This window comes from Equus asinus, chromosome 20 (genome assembly GCF_041296235.1).
Source record: "Equus asinus isolate D_3611 breed Donkey chromosome 20, EquAss-T2T_v2, whole genome shotgun sequence".
Classification (NCBI taxonomy): Eukaryota; Metazoa; Chordata; class Mammalia; order Perissodactyla; family Equidae; genus Equus; species Equus asinus.
Window position 1 is genome coordinate 103,092,051 of NC_091809.1, and position 20,535 is coordinate 103,112,585.

Sequence of the window (20,535 nt, forward strand, 5' to 3'; positions counted from 1 at the left end):
CGCTGGCCGAGGCTCCTCCTGATGGCAGGCTCCTTTGTGATGGAAATTCCATGGACACTGTCATTTCTAGGCACCAGAGATGTCCTCCTTTCCCTGCAGGAAGATAAGCCCAGTTCCTCTGTTCAGGACCCTGGGAGACAAGACCGGCCGGCTGCTTCCTATGAACCTGAGTCTCCCTTTGAGCAGCTGGGATTCCAGAGGCAGGGGCGATGGGCAGGCAGCCTGAAGGTCAGATGCAGCCCCTCTGAGCTCAGGAGCCGCTCTGCCTGAGAGTTATGGCAGCAACACACAGCTAACCCCATTAGCCAGCGCAGGCTGGTGGGGCCTCACCTTCCCACCTGCCCAGGGCTCCCGCTGGGAGGAGGATGCTGCCAGGTGTCAGGCCAGCAGGCTCAGATCAGCTAGTCATGTCACTCCTGCCAAGTGTAATTCACTACTGCTCAAGGTTAATTCCTCGAACAGTATGTCCTGACGCAGGTGCGTCCCGAAGCCCCTTTGCACAGGGAAGCTCACTGTGCACACAGCACCATGGACACCTGATCACATCTGAGGCATCCCCAGGATTTACAAACCAAACTGTGGGCCCTTTGAGTTCACCACGATCACCATCTACAAAGTGAGTGCATCATGTCATACACCAGGGCCTGACCTGGGGGAGGCAGGCACATGCCTGGGGTGTGAAATTTAAGGTGGCACCCCCTCTCAGGTTCCTGCAATGCAGGTTGGCCCCTGAGAGTGAGGGCCTCCTTAACTCCTGCACCCTGGGCGCTCACCTGCCCCCTCCTCGTCTGGGCCCCGCCTGTCTCCCATATATCTGATCCTGTGGCCCAGAGAGGGGCATGAAAGGAAGGAACAGAGGCTTTGAGGCAGAGAGCTTCACGTTTGGATCTTGACTAGAGCCCGGAGACCTTGAGTGAGATATTAACCCTTTGAGAGATGCTTAACCTGAGCCTCAGTTTCCTCCTCTGCAAAATGGGACTGTGATTAGCTGATCTGCAGAGGGAGCTCCAGAAACAGTCGTGTCTGAACAGCCTCCAGCAATGGAGTGGGAGCAGTGGTCCCAGCCCGTCAGACTGGGGCTGGTGTTGGGCTTCCTCCTGCCGGCCCTGCTTCTAGGTGACGTCCCCTCCCTTACCTCCTTCCGGCCTCCCTTCCCACCAGCCCCGCATGGTCAGGGGTGAAAAGGATATTCCTCAGTTGTCACCCTGCCTCTCCTGTCTGGGTGGTGTGGAGGTCAGACTGGTCAGGGCCCTGCCGTGGTAGCATCTCCTCCCCCAGCCGCATCCCACAGCTGGGAGGACAGGCCGGGCCGTCCTGGGCTGGCGGTTTTCTCCTGAGACGTCAGGTGCCTTTGGGTTTCTCAATGTCTGTGTGTGGAAGGGGAGGCTTCCCCACGTCGGGGGAAGGAGGGAAGCAGGCCTGGCAGGGGTGGGGGAGCAGCCGCCCCTCCCCTCAGTCCCTAGCCGTCCAAGTTCTTCAGGGCAAGCGGGGAGGGGAGACTGCTGTCCTGTCGGGCAGGGAAGAGGCCCCAGGTCAGTGGAGGGAGCAATGCAGAGAAAAGGAGACCAGCCCGCCCTGGTCTGTAGCCAGAGAGAGTTTGTCCTTGACGAGTAACTGGGTTTAGAGGAAGAAATGACACCTCTCTCCTTAGCCCACAGTCTGCCCCATTCCAGCTGATGGCACCTCCACCATCCCGTTGTCAAGGCCAAAAACCTAGGCGCCGCCCTTGACTCCTCTCTGTCTCTCACTCGCAGTCAATCGGTCAGGAAATTTGATTGGCTCTTGCTGTTCAATATCTGGTATCTAACTGTTTCTCCCGGCTCCACTGAAACACCCAGTTGGAGCCATCACCGTCCCTTGCCTGGGTTGCAGCTGTGGACTCCGACCTGCTGCCCTGTTGCACCCCTGCGCCCCTGTGGGACACTCGCGACACAGCAACAGGGTGACCCTGTTCCAACACTAGATCATGGCGCCCCTCTGCCCAGGTCCCTGCAGTTGCACCCGCTTCCCACAGAGTGAAGGCCCCGCAAGGCTCACAGGATCTGCACCCCCCTCCTACCTGTGGGCCCCTCACCCGACCATTCTGGCCTCCTGGCTCTTTCTAGAAGTCAGGCACACTCCCTTCTTGGGCCTTTCCTCCAGCTGTTCCCTCTGTCTGGCATGTCCCCCAGATGTCCAGTTGGCTCTTGAATTTCCTCTAAGTCCCGGCCAACTTCCCCACAAGGCCCCCCACCTGCCCATCCTAACATGGGCCTTCCCAGCCGTCCTTCCTGGCACGCACGGCCCCCACCCTGATCTACTTTTTCTCTTTTCCAGTGCACTCGTCACCTTCTGAGATGCTACAGGGAATACTATTCTGATTACTGTTGGTTGTCCATCTCCCTAGCTGAATGTAAGCTACTTGAGGGCAGGGGTCTTTGTCTTGTTTACTGACAAACCCCAGATGCTTCAAACTGTGCCTGGCATACATTAGGTGCTCTAAAAGTATGTGCACATATGTGTGTATATGTGTGTATTTATTTCAATAAATGAAGTGACCCCAAGAGTTATATCTTAACCTCAACCCTAACCTTCTCCCAACCCATCTGAAGTTGGTCCTCATCCTCTAAAATTCCAGTGCCTGCCAGTCGCTGCCAGGCAGGAGCCCCTGGCCAGGTCCTGGGGGCTGTGCAGCCTGTGTGTGGCAGGGTCTCTGTCTCCCTCCTGGGGCAGGTGTTCCGAGTGTGAACGGAGTGGCTCGCCCAGCTGTATACACCTTCCACATGCATCAGAGAGGGTTTGGCGGCCGGGATGGGCGCTTAACCTCATCCTTCCAAGTGTATTCCAATGTACTTTTGGGATGAAACCAACTTGTGAGCTGGGGGTTGTCAGTGTTATTAAATTTGGGACTGGTGCGTCTTAGGAAGACTGAAGTGGTGCCCCTAGGCCTGTGCCACTTTGTACGGACTGTTCCACTGAACTCTCCCAACAAGCCCCATCGGGAATATGCTGTTGGTATTGCCACTTTGCAGGTGTGGACACTGAGACTCAGAAAGGTCAAGTCACTTCCCCAGGAGGCCCAGCTCATCAGTGATGGAGCTGGGGTTTGAACTTGGGCCCGTGGGACTGTAGAGCCTGAGCTCTGCCTCCTCATCTGCCACATCCTGGTCCCAAGCCCATCCTTCTCCCAGGGTCTGATTGCCGGGTGAGGAAAGAAAGTGCCTCCCACTCATCCCCATCCAACCACAGTCCCATGTTCTGCTGAGGTTACTTCCCAAATGTTTCTCGACTCTGGTCCCTCCCTCTCGTCCAGAATCCAGGAGCGTACTTTGGCTGGCCTTCCACACCTCCCATGACGTGGTCTCCTGTGCTGCAGCCCCCCCATTCACTCTTAGCCTCAAGTTTATGCTCTCCCGATAGTGAGCAATCAGAGCTTTGCCCTCGCACCGCTGCCTGGCCCACTTCTCCCTCCACCTTCCCGCCTCGCTGCACCTCCTTTAAGCTGCACTTGGCCTCTAAGACCTGGCTCCTGTGTCGTCTCCATGAGTCTTTCAGTGAACTCCCAGGTTGGGCACAGCGCCCTCCCCTGGACGTCCTGGTGTCCTGTATGTAATTGCTGAGCCTGTTACCCAGACTTTGTGACGGGGTCTTCAAGGTCCTGGGTCCCTGCATCTTTATGCATCCAATGCCTAGCACAGCACCCAGCTCACAGTGGGCCCTCAGTGAATGCTTGTTGAGACTAACTGCGTTTAATGACCGTCTGCTATAGATCAGACGCTATGCTTAGGGCTATCTCTGCATTAGTTTGATCCTCACGATCATTTTCTAAGAAAGGTGCCATCATTCTCAGTTTACAGATGCAGAAACTGAGGTTCACAGAGCTTCAGAGCTTGTCCAGGGTCTCACAGCTACTCCGTGCCAGCGGTGTGACTTCATCTGAACCTAAATGTGTCAAATTCCAAGATCATGGTCTTTTTACCTCCTCGGGCTGCCTCACCTGGGGTGTCTATATAACCAACGATGGAAGGCTTAAGCTAAAAGGATTAATCTCTAATGGTGGAATTGGGGGCCTCCAGCAGAGGGTGGGGTAGGAGTTAGGGAGGAGGGAGGCAGGCAGCTGTCCTCCCAGGGGTCCTCAGGGAGCTGTCGCCTCAGCAGCTGGCCGGGGCGGGCTCTCTCCAGCCGGCCGCACTGCAGGCGGACTCACCCCCCAGCCTTAGTGTTCCCTTCACAGACTTATTTCTGGCTCTCTCTGACTCACCTCTGGCCCCAGTGCCTTCCCTGTGCCCCTAGCCCTAGCAGAGCTTGGGGAAAACTACCCGGTGTCCTCACCGTGAGGCGCTGGGTCCAGGCGGCAGGTCCCTCTGTCTCCGCCCCTTCGGTGCGGGCATACCCTGCAGCCCCGCTCATCGCAGCCCTCTGTCGGACGCGTTCCAGGTGGTGTACTTCACGGCCACGTTTCCGTACGTCGTGCTGGTCATCCTCCTCATCCGCGGGGTGACCTTGCCCGGAGCTGGTGCTGGCATCTGGTACTTCATCACGCCGAAGTGGGAGAAGCTCACCGACGCCACGGTGAGCTCAGAATTCGAGTTCTAACTTGCCGGTGGGCAGGCAGCATGTGCGAATGGTCCCGGGTTGGGACGTCGTTTGGCAGAAGGGGTCAGGCCTCCCCTCCAGGGAGCTCACCGTTCACTTTTACAAGTCCCTGATGCGCTTGGACCCCTGTGCACTCAGGAAATCTTTAATGAGAGCGGGCAGCTGGGGCTTTTCAGATTCCTGGAGTGATCGTCCCACATCTGGGTTGCAGTGGAGGCGGAAATGAAAAATGAGATCCCCTTCACAGTTTTGGGCCACCTCATGCCTCTTATCTGTTACTAGCTGTAGTGTTGGAAAAGGAGTGTTACTGGTTGGAAAATAACAGCACTTAGGCAAACCACAAGCGATTATAATTTAAAGGGCTCAGACACATTGGAGTCTTGCTGGCGCACTGACACAGGGCCAGCACACGCTCGCGCTTTCTCTGTGCAGGCACATCATACTCTGAAATTCCCAACTCTGAAACCTCCAAATGAGGGGGTGATTGTTTAATGAGAAGTGACTTTTCTCACCTTAGAGAAATATCTGCTTTTCCAGAGTGTGTTAAGAACACATACCTAGGATTGAGCTTGATAGCACCTAGTGGAAAACCTTCAGATAATGGCAGCTTAAACACGGCCGAGTTTACTTCGCTCTCGTGCTTGAAAGCAGCCTAGTGGTAGGTAGTCAAGCACTGGTTGATGGCACCATAGTGTCCCAGGTGCCTGTCTTTCCGTCCTACTATTCTCAGTGAATAGCTTCCATATAGCTGCCAGAGCTCCAGCCATCGTATCAGCATTCCAGGTAGCACAAAGGGGTGAGGGAAGGGGTGGAGATAGGCATGCTGCCTCTCTTTAAAAGAGGAGAAACCCCAGAAGTTCCCATAACACCTGATTTTCACATTATTGGCCAGAAACGAAATCATATGATCCTCTCCTGGCTGCACCGCCCCTTGATGCTGGGAGGGGGCCATTTGGCTGGGCTCATGCCTTTACATAAAACCACAGCCTTGTTACTAAGGAGTATGGGAGAGTGGATGTTGGGATAGGCACAGACTTTGCCAGCGCACACTTGAACTTTGTTTTTGCATATTTTAAGTACACTTTAAAAACTGGACTTAATTTCTAGAAATGATGGGAGGGCCATCATACAAATCACATAAATCCCTAGCTCAAACTCTTGAGTGGCCTTCTGGAATTTTGTGAGGACAATTAAGAGAAATCACCGAGAGGACCAGGAGGTGTTGTCAGCCGGGTTCCAGCCGGATGTGGCCCTGTGATCCTGTGCTGTGGCACAGAGGTCACTTTACTAAGATGAGGGCTATGGAATTCAGATTTTTAATAGGTTGCTGTAATCTGTAGGAATGCCAGTTTAAAAAGGTTTTTATTTTGTATCCATGAATGTTTTTGCTGTTGAAAATTGTTTTTGGAGAGCGTATTCCCCTAAAGAGAGGGCCCTGCCATCTGCTCAGTTTCTCGTGGCGGGACTTGTGAGCATGAAGAGTGTGTAGTGTACTGGGTTCCTCTCCTTTGACTAGAACGGGGTGAAAGTCTCCCCAGTAATTTACTGCCTTTTTGGCTTCCAGCGAAAATGATGTCTGTTTCTTGTTTATATTGCTGGCAAAGTCATCTTGTCCTGCCTGTCTTTCCTCCGGGGATGATGTGCACGGGTCGTGGGAGACCCCCCCTCTCCCGGTCCAGCCTCCCCCGGTGACCTCGAATCTTCTCCTCTCTTGCCTCCCAGGTGTGGAAAGACGCTGCCACTCAGATTTTCTTCTCCTTATCTGCCGCGTGGGGAGGCCTGATCACTCTGTCTTCTTACAACAAATTCCACAACAACTGCTACAGGTACGTGGAGGCTCTTCCGGTCCCCAAGGGGGCTGGTGAGCGGGACGAGGGCCTAGGGACAGAACAAGGGACTGCGTTACCAGACACCTGAACCCGCATCCTCGCACTTCACCTGGCACAGGTGGAGCCCTCTGCTAAGGCTGAGCTGCTGGCTGCTGGTGGCCTGGACCCCAACTTGCACTGCTGCCCCCGACACGGGATGGAACTGAGTCTCTAGGGAGCTGCTGTGCGGCTAGCTGTGTCCTGGGATGGTCATCTGTGAGCCACCTAGTCCGTGGATACACTGATGGAGGAGGGTCATTTGGTCACTCGACAAATATTTCTCTAGAGACCCCCGTAAGAAATGCAGTGTGGCACGGTGGAAAGAGCACTTGGTGATGGAGGTGTGAAGTCACTCGGTGGTGGGGTCCCCGTCACAATGTCTATGCATAGCAAATCAGCACATTGCACACTTTAAATATATTGCAATTTGTCAGTTATACCTCAAAAAAGCTGGAAAAAAATGCGAACTTTGAGTCCCCCCCAGATCTGTGGATCAGAATGTCTGGAGGTGGGGCAGACCCAGGACTCTATACGTCTAGATGGGATCCTCAGGGGACATGTGGATAGTGTGATGTTAGGGGGCCTCTGGAGTCCCGAGGACCTGAGAGAGCCTGGACGGCTCCTGGAGGAGGTGACATCTGAAAGTTAAATATGTCTATGACAAGCAATAAGAAAATAAGGCCCCTTCTCTTTGGGGGACTGATTAAAACCAGAAAGAAAGAAAGAACCTTGGACTGAGATGGACTTGCATTTGAGTTATGACTTCACCGTCTACTAAAACTCCAAGACGTGGGCAATTTTCTCATTATAAAATGCATATTATAATCTTTTGTTGAGAGGTAAAAGATGATGTATGCAAATTCTTAGAGGAATATTTCGCACACAGTAAGTGCTCAATAAATGGCAGTTGCCGTTATTAATATTATTAGTTTTAACAATGTATGAGATATTTTGTGAGCCGAGAGGAAGAGCTGACAGTTGAGCTGTGGCCCAGGATGGCTGGGGTGGCCTCACAGAGGCGAGATCTATGCTGGGCCGACTTCCAGCAGGTGTATTTCAGGTGGCAGAAGCGGCTAGAGGTGGGCGTGATGCGAATGAGTGTGGTGGAGGTGCGAGGCGGGAGCAGAAGGTGTGGCACACGAGGCTGGGAGGGGAGGGGGCCGAGGCCAGACTGGAGAGAGCCTTAGTACTGGCCTGCTAGGGCTGCCTTGACAAACGTCAGAGTGGGAGGCCTAAACACCAGCAAGTAATTTTTCACGGTTCTGGAGGCTGGAAATCCAAGGTCAAGGTGTCGACAGGGTTGGTGTCTCACGAGGCCTCTCTGCTTGGCTTGTAGACAGCCATCTTTCCCTGTGTCCTCACCTGGTCTTCCCTCCGTGCGTGTGTCTGTGTCCTGATCTCCTCTTCTTGTGAGGCGCCAGTTCCTATTGGATTAGGTCCCACGCAAATGACTTGCTTTTAACTTAATTGCCTGATTAAAGGCCCAGTCTCCAAATACGGCCACACTCTGAGGAACTAGGGGTTAGCACTTCAACATAGGATTTTGGGGGCACACAGCTCAGCCCGTAATAGCTGGAATGCAGACGAAGGTGTCTGAACGTCTTTGGTCACAGCCACTCATTAACCCGTGACCCTTGGACCTGTGTGAACACCATCAACCGGGGAGCACTGCTCTGTGCTCCGTTAGAAACGAGGCCGTGGGGTGTGGCAGAAAGAACATGCGGCTGGGAGGCAGGAAGTCTGGATTCAAATCCTGACCTCCTGTTAATTAGCCCCTTACCTTCAGTGGGCCCCCGTTTCCCCATCAGTAAACTGACGGGTGGGACAAGGCGGGAGCCAGACCCTGTGCTGTGCGGATGTCATCTGATTCTGTCCTCATAACAACCTGCCAGGGAGAGGGTGTCATTGCCACCATTTAAAATCAGAGTGGAAAGAAAGTGACTTGCTCAAGGTCATGCCAGTAATGTGTAAGAGAATCCGCATTTGGGTTTGGCCTTGAGGCTCCATCTAGCTGTGACCCCTCTGAGTCTAGGATGGCAGAGGGGCAGGCTGGAGAACCGCAGCAACATTGCCAGCAGAGGGCGCCGGGACAAAGGCCGGTGCTGCTCTCTCCCCTCCCCTCCCCGCTTGCCCTTCTCCCCTTTTCGCCCCAACCCCAGGCGGGCCCCACACCTGGTGGCATTTCCTGGTCCCACTGCCTTCTCTTCTCTCATACGTGCTTCCTGTCCTGGAGGCCTGGAAGGCCCCATCCCTCAGCTTCTGCTCTGATGGACAGACTTGCCTCTGCCCCTGCCACCGGCGTCTGCCGCACCTGAGCCAGCGCCTTGACCCAGAGGCCCTGGAACGGGGCAGTAGGGGAGATCTTTTTGAGCCTTTTGATGCTTGTAAAATCAGCCCGAGGGAGCCTGCGGTCAGGACTGGTTCTTCGTTTCCTTGTGAAGAAATGTCAACAGGGCCAGCCTGCAGTGAACACGCATTCAGGAATGGGCATGCACACGTGTACACAAACACACGCAAACACACGGGCACACATTTCTGCATCCTTCCCCCGGCCCGTCCTCCTCACCGAGCACATCCGACATCACACTCTTATCTCTCCCTGCCAGGGACACTCTCATCGTAACCTGCACCAACAGTGCCACGAGCATCTTTGCCGGCTTCGTCATCTTCTCGGTTATCGGCTTCATGGCCAATGAACGCAAGGTCAACATCGAGAACGTGGCGGACCAAGGTACAGTGCAGCTGTCCGCCCGCTGTGGCAGGGCGGGATCCAGGCTTGCCTCATGAGCTCCTAGTTTGTGCCATGCTGGGAGGGTGGTCTTTGGGGACAGGATGGAGGGTGGGGCAGCCCAGATCCCCTTTGCCGAGGGACCGAGACAAGCTTGCATAGGAAGCTCCTGCAGGGCTGGAGCTGGCGCGTCCCTAAGCAGAGGGCTTGCTGTCAAGGCCCGTGTCCTGCTTACCTCACCTCTCCTTCGCTCTCCGTTTCATCTCTTAATTCAGCTCCAGCCCACGTGAGTAAGGCCTGTACCTGCTCTGTACGGGCAGAGGCTTCTAAGAGTAACCAGTGTCCTGGAGCTGATGGAGGCAGGCGGGCGTTCCTTGCAGAGACCCAGTGCTAACGCTTCATCAGAGCACTGACCTCAGAGCAGCACGTGCCTGATCGTTAGCTCGAATGTGCCCTCTGCCTAGTCAGCAAGACAGACCTGCAAGCTTGTTTCCCGGGGGTGGGGGGGGGGGGAAGGTTGGACGGTGGTGGTGGGAGGGAGTAGAATGTTCACTCTTTACTCAGGGATCCCTGTATTAATGGCTCACATTTGTATGGTACTTTGGAGTTTACGGAGAGCTTTCCTTTTTATCTCATTTAATCCATATTTCTGGCATAGCATTTTGTAGAGATTGTTTAATATTTTTATTTAACTCTATTTCCACGTGGCCTTCTTCTACAAAGGATCTGGGTGATTAGTAGGCTTTGGTGATTAAGGGATTTCCATGTGGCTTTTGCATTATGATCATTCTCTAATCAGACGTTTATGGGATGCCTCGGTGTCGGGGCCGTACCAGGGGCCGGGGGACATGACTGTGGGCCCTGGACAATCCAGAGTGTGTACATGTGAGCAGCTTCTCTGTGCACAATCTTTCTTCAAGGAGCTCACTGCAGTTCTCAGGTAATGGCTCAGGCGCCAGCACTTGAGAGAACTAAGCCCTGGAAATGTCCCCCGCTTGGTGGGCTGCTGGCCCTCTTCTGGCTCCCTGGAGGATAATTAATTACTGCTTCAGCAGCGCTGATGGGCCCTGCAGGCCTCAAAGAGTTAAAGACACCGGGAGTTCCAGGGGGTAATTATCTGTCTCTGGGGAGAGTGTCAACCCTCCAGGGACGTTTGGTTCTGCAGCAGTGCACTAAATTAGAGGAACCTGGGAGCTGAGCAATGCCCCTCCTGGGTTGAGAATTCTCAGCTCCCTGAGGAGCAGGGAGGGAAGGGAGAGGGGAGAGGAGGCTTTGTCTTTGGGGCACGTGGGCCACCCCAGCTGTCCTCCTTTCCTCCCAGCAGAGTGGCTGGGGCAGCCAGGTCCTGCCCACCTTCTAGCAGACCTGAGTGTCCTGTTGTTTTGGTGACATTACTGAGCTCCTTGTGAACCAGTGGCCGAGTTGTCAGAGACAGTGATTCCTGAGATGTAGGCCGTGTTAGTTCTCTCTTCTGAGCTCCATCCTGCCCCAGGAAAGGGGATGCAGGCACGTGTAGCTAAAACCCAAATAGAATTTTGTTTTTCCTTTATGTAAAAAGCATCAGACAATTACCTATGTTTCTGCTTGAAACTTGCCCTTTCCATATTTTTTCCATTTCCTCTGATTTTAACAAGGAGACGAGCACTTCTGATGGGTCCTAATGTGGTAATACTTGGTAATCGCCCACTGTCCCTGGCACGGGGACTGTGGGCCTCTTTCCCCACAGGGCGGGGGCAGCGGCCCATGAGGCCTTCTCCCAGACCCCGCGGGGCGGCGCTCCCTGCCCAGCTGAACTTGTCCGTATTCTTCTGTGTGATTGGCAGACTGGGCTGTCTTCCCCCAGTGTAATGCCTGCAGAACACAGGACAGAGAGTTGGGGTCGGGTCTGCCTGCAGCCAGCCCCACTCCCTCCTAACTGGGCGACATTGGCGTAGAGACATTCAGTCCATTTTTGCTGACCCAACATTAGTAACTGCGTTTTGGTCTCTAGGCCAAAACAGGTTCTCTTTGGTGACTGCACACTATTCTGTTTCGTTGACCGCTCCCTTCTAAGGGAGCGTTCTTGTCAAAGTCACTAAGCCCAAATCTCGGCCATATCTGAGTTTTGGGGGCTGAGGGTGGGATTGGTGCTGAGCCCAGCTGTGCTCTGCTTTTACAATGGGCACCGGCGAGGGGGCTTGTTCTTCTCTGGCATCTACTCCAGAAAAGCAGCTTCCTGGGAAGTCATCTCCCAGCATCGTCATTGGTCCCTGTGGAGCACTGAGTCATGCGCAGAATCCAGCCCGAAGCCCCATCCAGATGCCCATCCAACAGCAGAGAGACGGGTTAGACTAGAGTAGATGGACACAAATGTGCATGTTGTATTTGGAGTTCCCGGGTCAGGGGGTGGCTCTCAGGTACCCAGACCACCAGGAAGGGCTTCCCTGGTTCCCTTGCCCCCAGTAGTTCAGAGACCCTGCTGATCTAAATGAACACTCTTACACAGGACTGACCATGCAGCGGTCTGTGTGTCACCTGGATGCCAACCCTTCTGCCCCAAGGTCCGGTCTTCAGGCAGGGTGTCCTCTGAGAGCTCATCCACTTGTAAGAGCTTCCACTGCAGGGTGGCCCTCCAGGGGTGCTGCAGGCCTTGATGCATTACATCAACCAGAGCTCCAGGCTATGCCTTCAGGGGCTCCCTGGGAAAAGGAGGCTGTCACTGTGGGTCTCTGGGGGCCCTGGCCAAGTTGCTGGCATGCAGAGCCCCTTTGATAGCATCTCCTGGGAAAAGTAAAAATGCTCTCTGCTTCCTGAGTTCTCGCTGTGTCCAGGTGTTGTTCTGGGCCCTGTGTTTGTATCGGCGCATTTAACTCTCACAGAAACTCTCTGAGGGCAGGTACTGTTATCGTCATCGTGTGGATGAGGAAACTGAGGTTTGTGCAGAGAGCTCAGGTCTTCCCCCGGGGCCCCCAGCTACCGAGAGGCAGAGCCGGTTTTCTGGTCTGAGAGGAACAGAGCCTGCACTCCAGCCCTGGCCTGTGCCATCTCCCAGTGGGAGAGGAGAGAGACGGAACCAGGCTCTGTCAGACATGTGGGCTTCATCTGGGGAAAACTCCACTGTGGCTCAGATAATCGATCTTTCCCAAAAAATAAACTGAACTGTACAAAATGATATAAAAATGGACTTTGAAAATCCACTCCCCAGGCAGCTGGGATAAACCGAGTTTGCTGAAAATGATGCCTTCACCTGCGTCCTTTAGGGAGGCAGCTGAAACTGCAGCAGGCCCAATATTTTGACATCCTTTCCCTCTGAGAGAGCAGTGAAGGCCGAGGGGCTGCATCTTATTGAAGCAATCAGCCGAGGCCCTCCAGCGGTGGCCGTTTCGAGACCTTCCTGTCCATGTTGCGGGCTGACTGTCACGGTGCTGGCTTCCTCGCTGTTCTGCATTTGAGACCTATTTTGAACTGTAGTTTAACACAAACTACTCTTTTTGTGGTTCATGGGGAGCCTTCTGAGGCTGCCTCCACCGACAGTTCAATAACTACGTAAAGCGGGGTGTCTCAGGCATTCAAGGCTTGATATTTTAAACACCGCAAGGCCCTCGGCAACATTAGGAGCTAACAACCTGATAAATTCCGCTGTAAAAAAGTGCCGTTATCCTTGAGTTCTAAAAACCCCAGGTGTTGGAATATCTGGTTTCCAGACGTGCGCTGGCCGTGGGTTACCCCAGCCTTCGCTGGCCCTGCCTGTTGTCATTCAGTTTTCTGCCTACAAGGACATTCACAGCTGGGGTCCTCAGCCAGTGTGGGTACGGCAGTGTGCCCAGGCAGGTCGCGAGCAGATGGGAACGGCCCAGTGGCCTTCATGACAGCGGAGAAATTGCTGCTCAGACCTCCTTCACTGAGACTAAAGCCCATGTTCTTTGGAAAACCAGAGTCAGACCACTAATTGCCAGGTTCATCGCACGCTTGTCATAAGAGCTAACATTCTGTGAGTGTGGCTGGTGTGCGAGGCACTGGCCTCAGTGCTGTACCTGTGTTTCCTCATTTGTTTCTCGTACCTACCTTGAGGGGGACTATTGTGATCCCCCTTTTACACATGGGCAAATAGAGGCTTATGAAATTAAATAACCTGTCCTGGGTTGCACAGCTGGTGAGGCATGGAATCTGAATTTGGACCCAGATCTATCTGACCATCGGAGCCTGGACTCTCTTCCCTCCTACAGTATGCTTCTCCACCCCTCTCCCCTACTGGGGATGGATGTAGCCCCCTCTTTACAAGCCTTTGTAGGGCAAGGTCCTAAAAGCGTTCCACGGATTCATGTTGTATGTAAATGGCGCTCCTGGAGGAGCGACCAGGAGGAAGGGCAGTGAAAGGACATGATGTCCTTCTGTGTGTGTTCTAACCTTTTGAGCAGGCTTCTCAACCTCAGCACTATTGACGTTTGGGTCAAATAATTCTTTGTTGTGGGCAATGATTCATGCATTCAGGGACGTTTAGCAGAATCCCTGGCCTCTACCCGCTAGCGTCAGGAATCATCTTCCCATCCCAGCTGTGAGACCCACAAATGTCTCCAGACATCACCAAATGTCCCCTGGGGGCCAGAATCCCCCCTGGTTGAGGACTGCTGTTCTAGAGGGTAATTATGATGTTCTCTCCAGCTCATCACTGCAAAGATGGCGGTTTGCGTGTTATTCGTGTGGACGCAGCCTGGCCGTGGAGTTGGAGTCTCTGCTCTGGACTGTTTTCGAGCCTCTCCTTTGAGTTGCCCTGGTCTCTCCCTTCAGGGAGCTTGAGGTCTAACTGGGGGAACGGACAGAGATGAGTGAAAAAATAACAAGCAGAGGAAGCAGCATATAATAAGTAACAGCTCAGGATCTCCGTGGAGAGAGGGCCCTGAGGGCTTCCAGGAAGAGGGGGCCCGGAGCTGGGCCTGTCTGAAATCATCCATCTTGTTCCTTCCAGGCCCAGGCATTGCATTTGTGGTTTACCCGGAAGCCTTAACCAGGCTGCCCCTCTCTCCGTTCTGGGCCATCATCTTTTTCCTGATGCTCCTCACTCTTGGACTTGACACTATGGTGAGCCCTTCCCCTCCCTCCCTGCCCTGGGTCCTTCTATGACCACTTCCCCTGGGTCCCGCATCCAGCCTGGGGCGGAGGGGGTGCTAAGCGGTGCTTGAATGTTTCCCTGAGCAATGGAGGGAAGGAACCTGTGCAGGGCTCAGGATACCCCCCATTTGTGGGTGACTCATGTGATGGCACAAACAGCTATACTCTCTCCCTGGATCCCTCTCTCTATTCTCCATCAAGTTTTAGCCTGTGTACTTCCTGTGTTGGTATCTTTTTGCCAAAGCAAATTCTGTGGGGCCAGATAAGGGAGAATAATGTGAAGTCAATTTTAGGGAAATTGCTGTGGGCTGAGACCACTACAGATCATGCTGACAGGCACTCAGAGTTTAGTAGTTGGGTGCAAAGAGGGCTTTTCCTCAAGTGAAAGATCAAGTGCCAGGTAAACTGGAGGGGAGGAATTTACATCTCATGAATACGCAGTGGGCGTCAACTGTCTGATGGAAGAGTACGAGGGCAGTCTCTGGGGGCTGGGAACACAGTTTCTAAAGCTCACATCCTGCTTGGAGACCCCTAGCTGGCCTCAGGGGTTAGACCCCAGTGAGGCCTGTTGCATCCGTAAAGAGGATGCAGTCCTGCAACCAATCCTATTGCAAATACCACCTTCCTGGGTGGGCAGCACAAAGGACTCGATGGCGTCTTCTGGGTTGGGTGGTTTGTCTCAGACGTCCCTTCCTGGCACCATTCCAGTTTGCCACCATCGAGACCATAGTGACGTCCATCTCGGACGAGTTCCCCAAGTACCTGCGCACACACAAGCCGGTCTTCACCCTGGGCTGCTGCATTTGCTTCTTCATCATGGGCTTTCCAATGATCACTCAGGTAAGCTGCCCCCTGGGCTCAGGCTTGGGGGTGGGACAGGTGGGAGGCCTGATGGCTGTCTGCCCTTTCACCCAGCTCACAGACCTCATGACAATGGCCAAATCACTGCCATTCCCACGTGGATGGTACCGGTTAGTTAGAGATTCCTACCAGAGAGGGAAATATGTCACCTCGGCTGTGAGTGATACTTCTAGCATCTTTGTAATTGAGATGTAGCTTCTTGAGCCAACGAGGCAGATGTGTCCTACTTTAAGAAAATGGAATACATGAAAATCCGCAATTCCAAGTTGACTACTCGTCATACATGAGAGTCTACAGCCAACTGAGTTCCTTCTGAGGTCCTGAGTGTCTTGACAAATTGTGTGTTAGCTCACTCCGTATATATATTGCTTTTGCTCTCTCTGTGACCTTGAGCAAGGCACCACTTTGGGCCTTAGTTTCTTCATCTGTAAAATGATGGATTGGAATAAGATGGTCTCTAAGCCTCATCTGTTGTGGGGAGACTTAAAGACTGAGGTAAAGATGCAGGGGGATGCATGAGGAATGCCCAGCAACACCTCAAAGTCATAAGAAGGTCAATCAGATGCAGATGTATGGGGAGAAATGATTATCTGTTGTTTGAAGCAAAAACGAAGCGGTCTGGCTGCGTTCACATATCCATCTTCAGATGCTGACCTTTGCCTTTTAAGAGTAAGATGTTAGATCTTTTCTGTGCTTGTTCTATTGATTGGCTCCAAGTCTCTTGTGGGACTGCTTTGTTAAACGGCAAGGCCTCCAGCTCGCATGCTGGACCGGGTTGAGGTTACTGCTGTCAATGGGAGGGGAGGTCCTCTGACTCCTGTTTGTCCCTGACTCCTCAGGATGGAAGGATTGGCTGTTAGGAGAGGGAGCGAGCCTAGGTCCAGGGCCATTGATGCTGCTGTTTCTCTTCCGTACTAGGGTGGAATTTACATGTTCCAGCTTGTGGACACGTACGCTGCCTCCTACGCCCTCGTTATCATCGCCATTTTTGAGCTCGTGGGGATCTCCTACGTGTACGGTAAGGGAACCACAGGGCCTGCTGCTCAGGGAGAACTTAGTGTCAGTAACGTGTCCATGGCAAGTGGGTTTTCCATTTTTAATAAGACGATGAAAGTGTTTAATGGCAGCTATTTAGGAAACATAAGAGAGTTGCACCTTTATTTCCACACTTGCCTCAGGACCACTGTGATCCAGATTTAATACAGAAACAAGAGGTGACTGATGGTGACACTCAGAAATCTTTGTCCCAGAAACTCCTAGGACCCTGCCTTTGGGTGCACTCTGCATGTGAACAGTTAATGTCTGGGGACAATGGCCAGGTTAGGGAGGAGGAAGGCTACTTCGCAGGTGTGAAATTACTCCCTGGTCTTGGTAGCTGCAGTCCCCATGTAGCTCGAGGGGAGGTGGAGCTCCACAGCTGGTCCCCGGATACTGTAGTGAGAAAAGAGACCACCAGGCTCACAGACCCTTAGGAAACTTTATTAGCATCATGGGAGCCTCTGATCCCATGCAACATCTCAATCCCAGCTTTTCCCAGGAATAAATTTTCATTTCTTTACAGTTTAGTCTTTCCTACCATCACTATAGCAACCTGCATCCCATAATCAGTGGGGCCATTATCAAGAACAATAGGAACTGTAATTCAGTAGATGCCATCTTTGCCCTTTGTGTGGAGGTGTTTGTGCTTGGCCGTCTCACCGGGTGACCTGTCAGATTCAAGGCCCTACTGACTTCTTTGCACCTGGAAGTCTGCTCAGAATCGTCCCTGGACTAAGGCCCCCTAATATAGATAAGGCCTCTACGGCAAAAACCAGCACGGTGAAAATGCTAGGTCAGACTGTCTAACTGTTTCAAACCCAAAAAGAGAAAGCACCATGCTGTGAGCTAGAAGGAAAGGCAGGACGTCACTGGGAATGCTGGATGTGAGTGAGGGACAGATGCCCAGAGGAAGGGGGGCAGGCCGAGGGCTCTGCAGAGCTCCGCCTTCCAAGTTGGGGGTGGGGGGGCCCAGTGGCCTCACCCTGCCCACCAGGTATCCTTGACATGAGCATCTTGCTTTTAATGTAATTGTTAAATTCATTGAAATGGAGGGGCAGGAGGGGAATCAAGATGTAGAAAGGAAACCTCTCGTGGAAAACGTGGGCGCCCCAGAAACAGGAAGACACTGCGGTCATTTCTGGGTGTTGGTGGAGGGGAATTTTTCTCAGACTGGAGATCACATCCCCACCGCAGGGAGAGTTTAGTTTCTGGCCAAAGAAGAGGGCTCGCATGCCGCTGTGCTGATGGGATCAGAGGCCAAACTGCCAGCTTTGGGCTGATGGGCCAGCCTGGAGCCTGCAGCGATGCTGCAACTGAGACCTCCAGCCCGAGGGTGGGTGAGGCTTCAAAGAGCTTTCTGCACCAGTGAGAGTGGCAGGAGCCCAGTCCATCTGCCACCGGGAATCTGCACTCTCGGCTCAGGTACCAAGGACTTCGCCATGGAGAGGCCAGGCGAGCTTCCGACACCCTCCTTTGGAAACGCAGCCCCTTGTGGGTCACGCGTAAGCTCAAGTCCCCAGATGGTCTGCAGGTAAAGGCAGGAGAGCATCTCATTCCTGGCACTGGCCAGGTGCAGGGAGCCATCTCACTGCCTCCTCCGCTGTCTGTATCCTCTCTGCTAACTGTCACAAACGGCACATTTGCACAGTTCTTTCCTCTACGACAGGGCTGTTCAGTGTGGTTTACAAGCATCATTAGAGAAACCTTTTACAGTTTCTGTTTTTAGAAGTTAAATAGCACCCCCTACCATGCCCCCGTATAAATCCAGTAGTAGATTTCTTGATTCTGAAGGAAAAAATAAATCCTAAGTGCTTCAATCCTTGGGCTTGGCTGATTCTCCTGGGGACCACCCAGGAGGTCGCCTGGTCTCTGAGAGGGCTGGGCCAGCCTCCAGAACAAGGTCGACTGTGCTGGGCTCAGGATGAACTTGACATTGGATGTGGGTGTGAACCTCTGATTTGGACCTGGAAGGGATTTTAAGAAGTGAGTCTTAGAAGAAATATTTGAAATAAGCTGACATAATTGTTAGCAATGAAAGGAAAAGCCTCACCAATACGTAATTTACACTCCAGAGGACAGTGTGTTCTTTAGCAAGATGATGAGGTCCGAAACTAACACAAGGTTAGTTTTAGGCAGTTGAACCCTGAAGAAGGAAAATGAACCTGACTGATGTAATGCGCTCCTGTCCTGGCTGCAGATTTAAAAAAATAAGCAAGTGAATGGCAGAGCTTTGTGTTTTCTTCTTGGTTCTAGTAATCTCTAGACTCTAGATGCTAGAGGATGTCATTCAAACATTTGAAATACAGTAGGTGTAATTTTCAAGTTTTATCTTTAGATTGAAATGGCTGATGCAAGTTCTCACGTCAACGTTCCTCAAAGGCCAGGATCCGGGTTTGAGGGAGTCAGGTTGAGAACGGAGCTCCCTGGGCTTGGGGTAGGAGCACTGCCTTCAGCAGACTTTTACCTAGATGGTCCCTTTGAGAAAGTGAGCTGCGTTTTCCTGGGAGCCCACACAGGCGTCTTCGGGCTGGGGGGACCATGTGATTGAACTGCCACCACAAAGACCTCCTGACTGCCATCTGCTGGGCTCTATGCTGTGCGTTTCACCCCAAAGCACGATATATGCCATTGTCTTGCTCTCTTTTCCACTTTCATCAGTTACTTGTTTCCCATCCCACCCGCAGACTGTCTTGCTCCACATCCTCGAGGAATGTTAGAGTCACACCAGGCAGTGGCTTTTACGTGATGGAGTATGTCATTCTTCAGCTCTTGTTGCCCATCCTGCGGGCTGAACTTGTCCGAGTTTAGTGCAAAAGAAAACAAACAAAAAAAATCCTCCCAGAACTCCATTTTGTTCCCCATGATCCCCCTCCCTGACCTCCATTTCTGTCTTCTTGGCCGAACTGTCGCTGTCCCCCTCTCCTTCAGGGTGTGAGGTCCCCAGCTCCCTTTGCTGGGGCTCAGTAGATGGTAGGAATGAGAGGCGTCAGTCTATCACTAACTCACACAGGTAACTGAGTGATGAAGAGATACTGAGGCAGTGCTTATGCCTGTGTGCTCCTGGGAAAGTGGGGAGGGCGGGGTAGTTCCCTACGTTCCTGCGACTCGCCCCCTAGCTACCAGGAAGAGCAAACCCACTTAACACATTGAGAAGAAGGTCAGTACTAAGCCAGGCATCCTTGTCTGGGAGCACTTTTGCCGCCCAGCGATAAAGGAAGGTCTGAGTAGCCAGGAAAACCTCGAGAAGGTGGCATCTCAGAGATAAAACACTTAGTCAGGGGTAGGTTGAGTTAATTGCTAACCAAGGTGGGGAAAATCTGAGCCAACACGTATGTTTTGGCTCTGAGAGATGGGGCCTTCCCATGAACTGTAAAAGAATAATCTGAGGTACACCCAGGACTGGAGACATAATTTGTAGGACCTAGTGTGGAATGAAAATGTGGAGCCCCTTGTTAAAAAATTATGGCAAATTTCAAGATGGTGACAGGAGAGCGTTAATCCAGGTGCTGCGCCCTTCTGCGCATGGGGCCCCGTGAGTGCACAGCTTGAGTGCCAGGAGGCTGGCCCTCGTCACACAGCCGAGAGAGCAGCCCCTGGAAGACCAATGCCAGACCGAGGGCAAGGGCGTGGTTTATGAAGACACATGCCCCAAAGCTGCAGAAGTGAAAGGGCTTGGTTGGTTGAAGCAGGTCCTTGGCTTCCCCGTTCAGGATTGGTTGCTTATATGGAGCTTGTTGTAGGCAGATTTCTGAGTCCAAGATCTGTTAGTTGAGTCCAGAAAAGAAGCCACAAGTTCACTCTTTTTTTCCCCTGCTGTTCTTGTGCGAATTCAGTGAGAAGCAGTTGCTCAGATCCCTTTTGGAGCCTGACTATCTTACCTTCCAGGCTCACGGCCATGAGGTAGGCAGGTCTCCATGCACATGCTGCAGGCTCCATGAACGATTCCTTTATCAAGACTTAGGCCTTGAAGACAGGAGGGCTTTGGGTCAGCGGAAGGGACAGAGTAGGCAGAGGAAGCCTTATCAACAAAGGCCTAAGAGGAAGGAGTCCACTGACTCAGTGAGGGATGCAGGTGGAGTGAGTCGGGGCGTGAGACGGCTGTGGCTGGACAGGAGTTGGAGCGGGCCGAGGATGGAGCGACTGGAGAGCCTGACTCAGGAATGAGCAGGAGGTAGAAGGGTGTCCTGCTGGTGCCCCTGGGCTGCATCTACAGGACCAGCCTGTGAGTTGGCAGAACTGGCAGAGAACTCATGGGACCTGGAGCCTTGTTGGAGGCAGAGGCCAGGTGTCCAGAGAGGCCTAGAGAGGGAGATGAGTTTCCAGGGACCGAGCTGGCTCTGGAACCCAAGCCTTCTCCCTCTGAGTCCTGGGACCGCT

At 53.0% G+C, this 20,535-nt stretch overlaps 1 protein-coding gene across 1 annotated transcript in view; it reads left to right on the forward strand.

Annotated features, from left to right (window-relative positions):
- LOC106831351 (sodium- and chloride-dependent glycine transporter 2) overlaps positions 1–20,535 on the forward strand; it is a 48,923-nt gene that overhangs the window by 16,233 nt on the left and 12,155 nt on the right. Inside the window, exons 6-11 of the mRNA XM_014841494.3 lie at positions 4,417–4,551; positions 6,298–6,401; positions 9,050–9,174; positions 14,117–14,229; positions 14,968–15,099; positions 16,039–16,138. Of these exons, the coding sequence (XP_014696980.3) occupies positions 4,417–4,551; positions 6,298–6,401; positions 9,050–9,174; positions 14,117–14,229; positions 14,968–15,099; positions 16,039–16,138 (709 nt within the window). The remainder of the gene's footprint in view (positions 1–4,416; positions 4,552–6,297; positions 6,402–9,049; positions 9,175–14,116; positions 14,230–14,967; positions 15,100–16,038; positions 16,139–20,535) is intronic.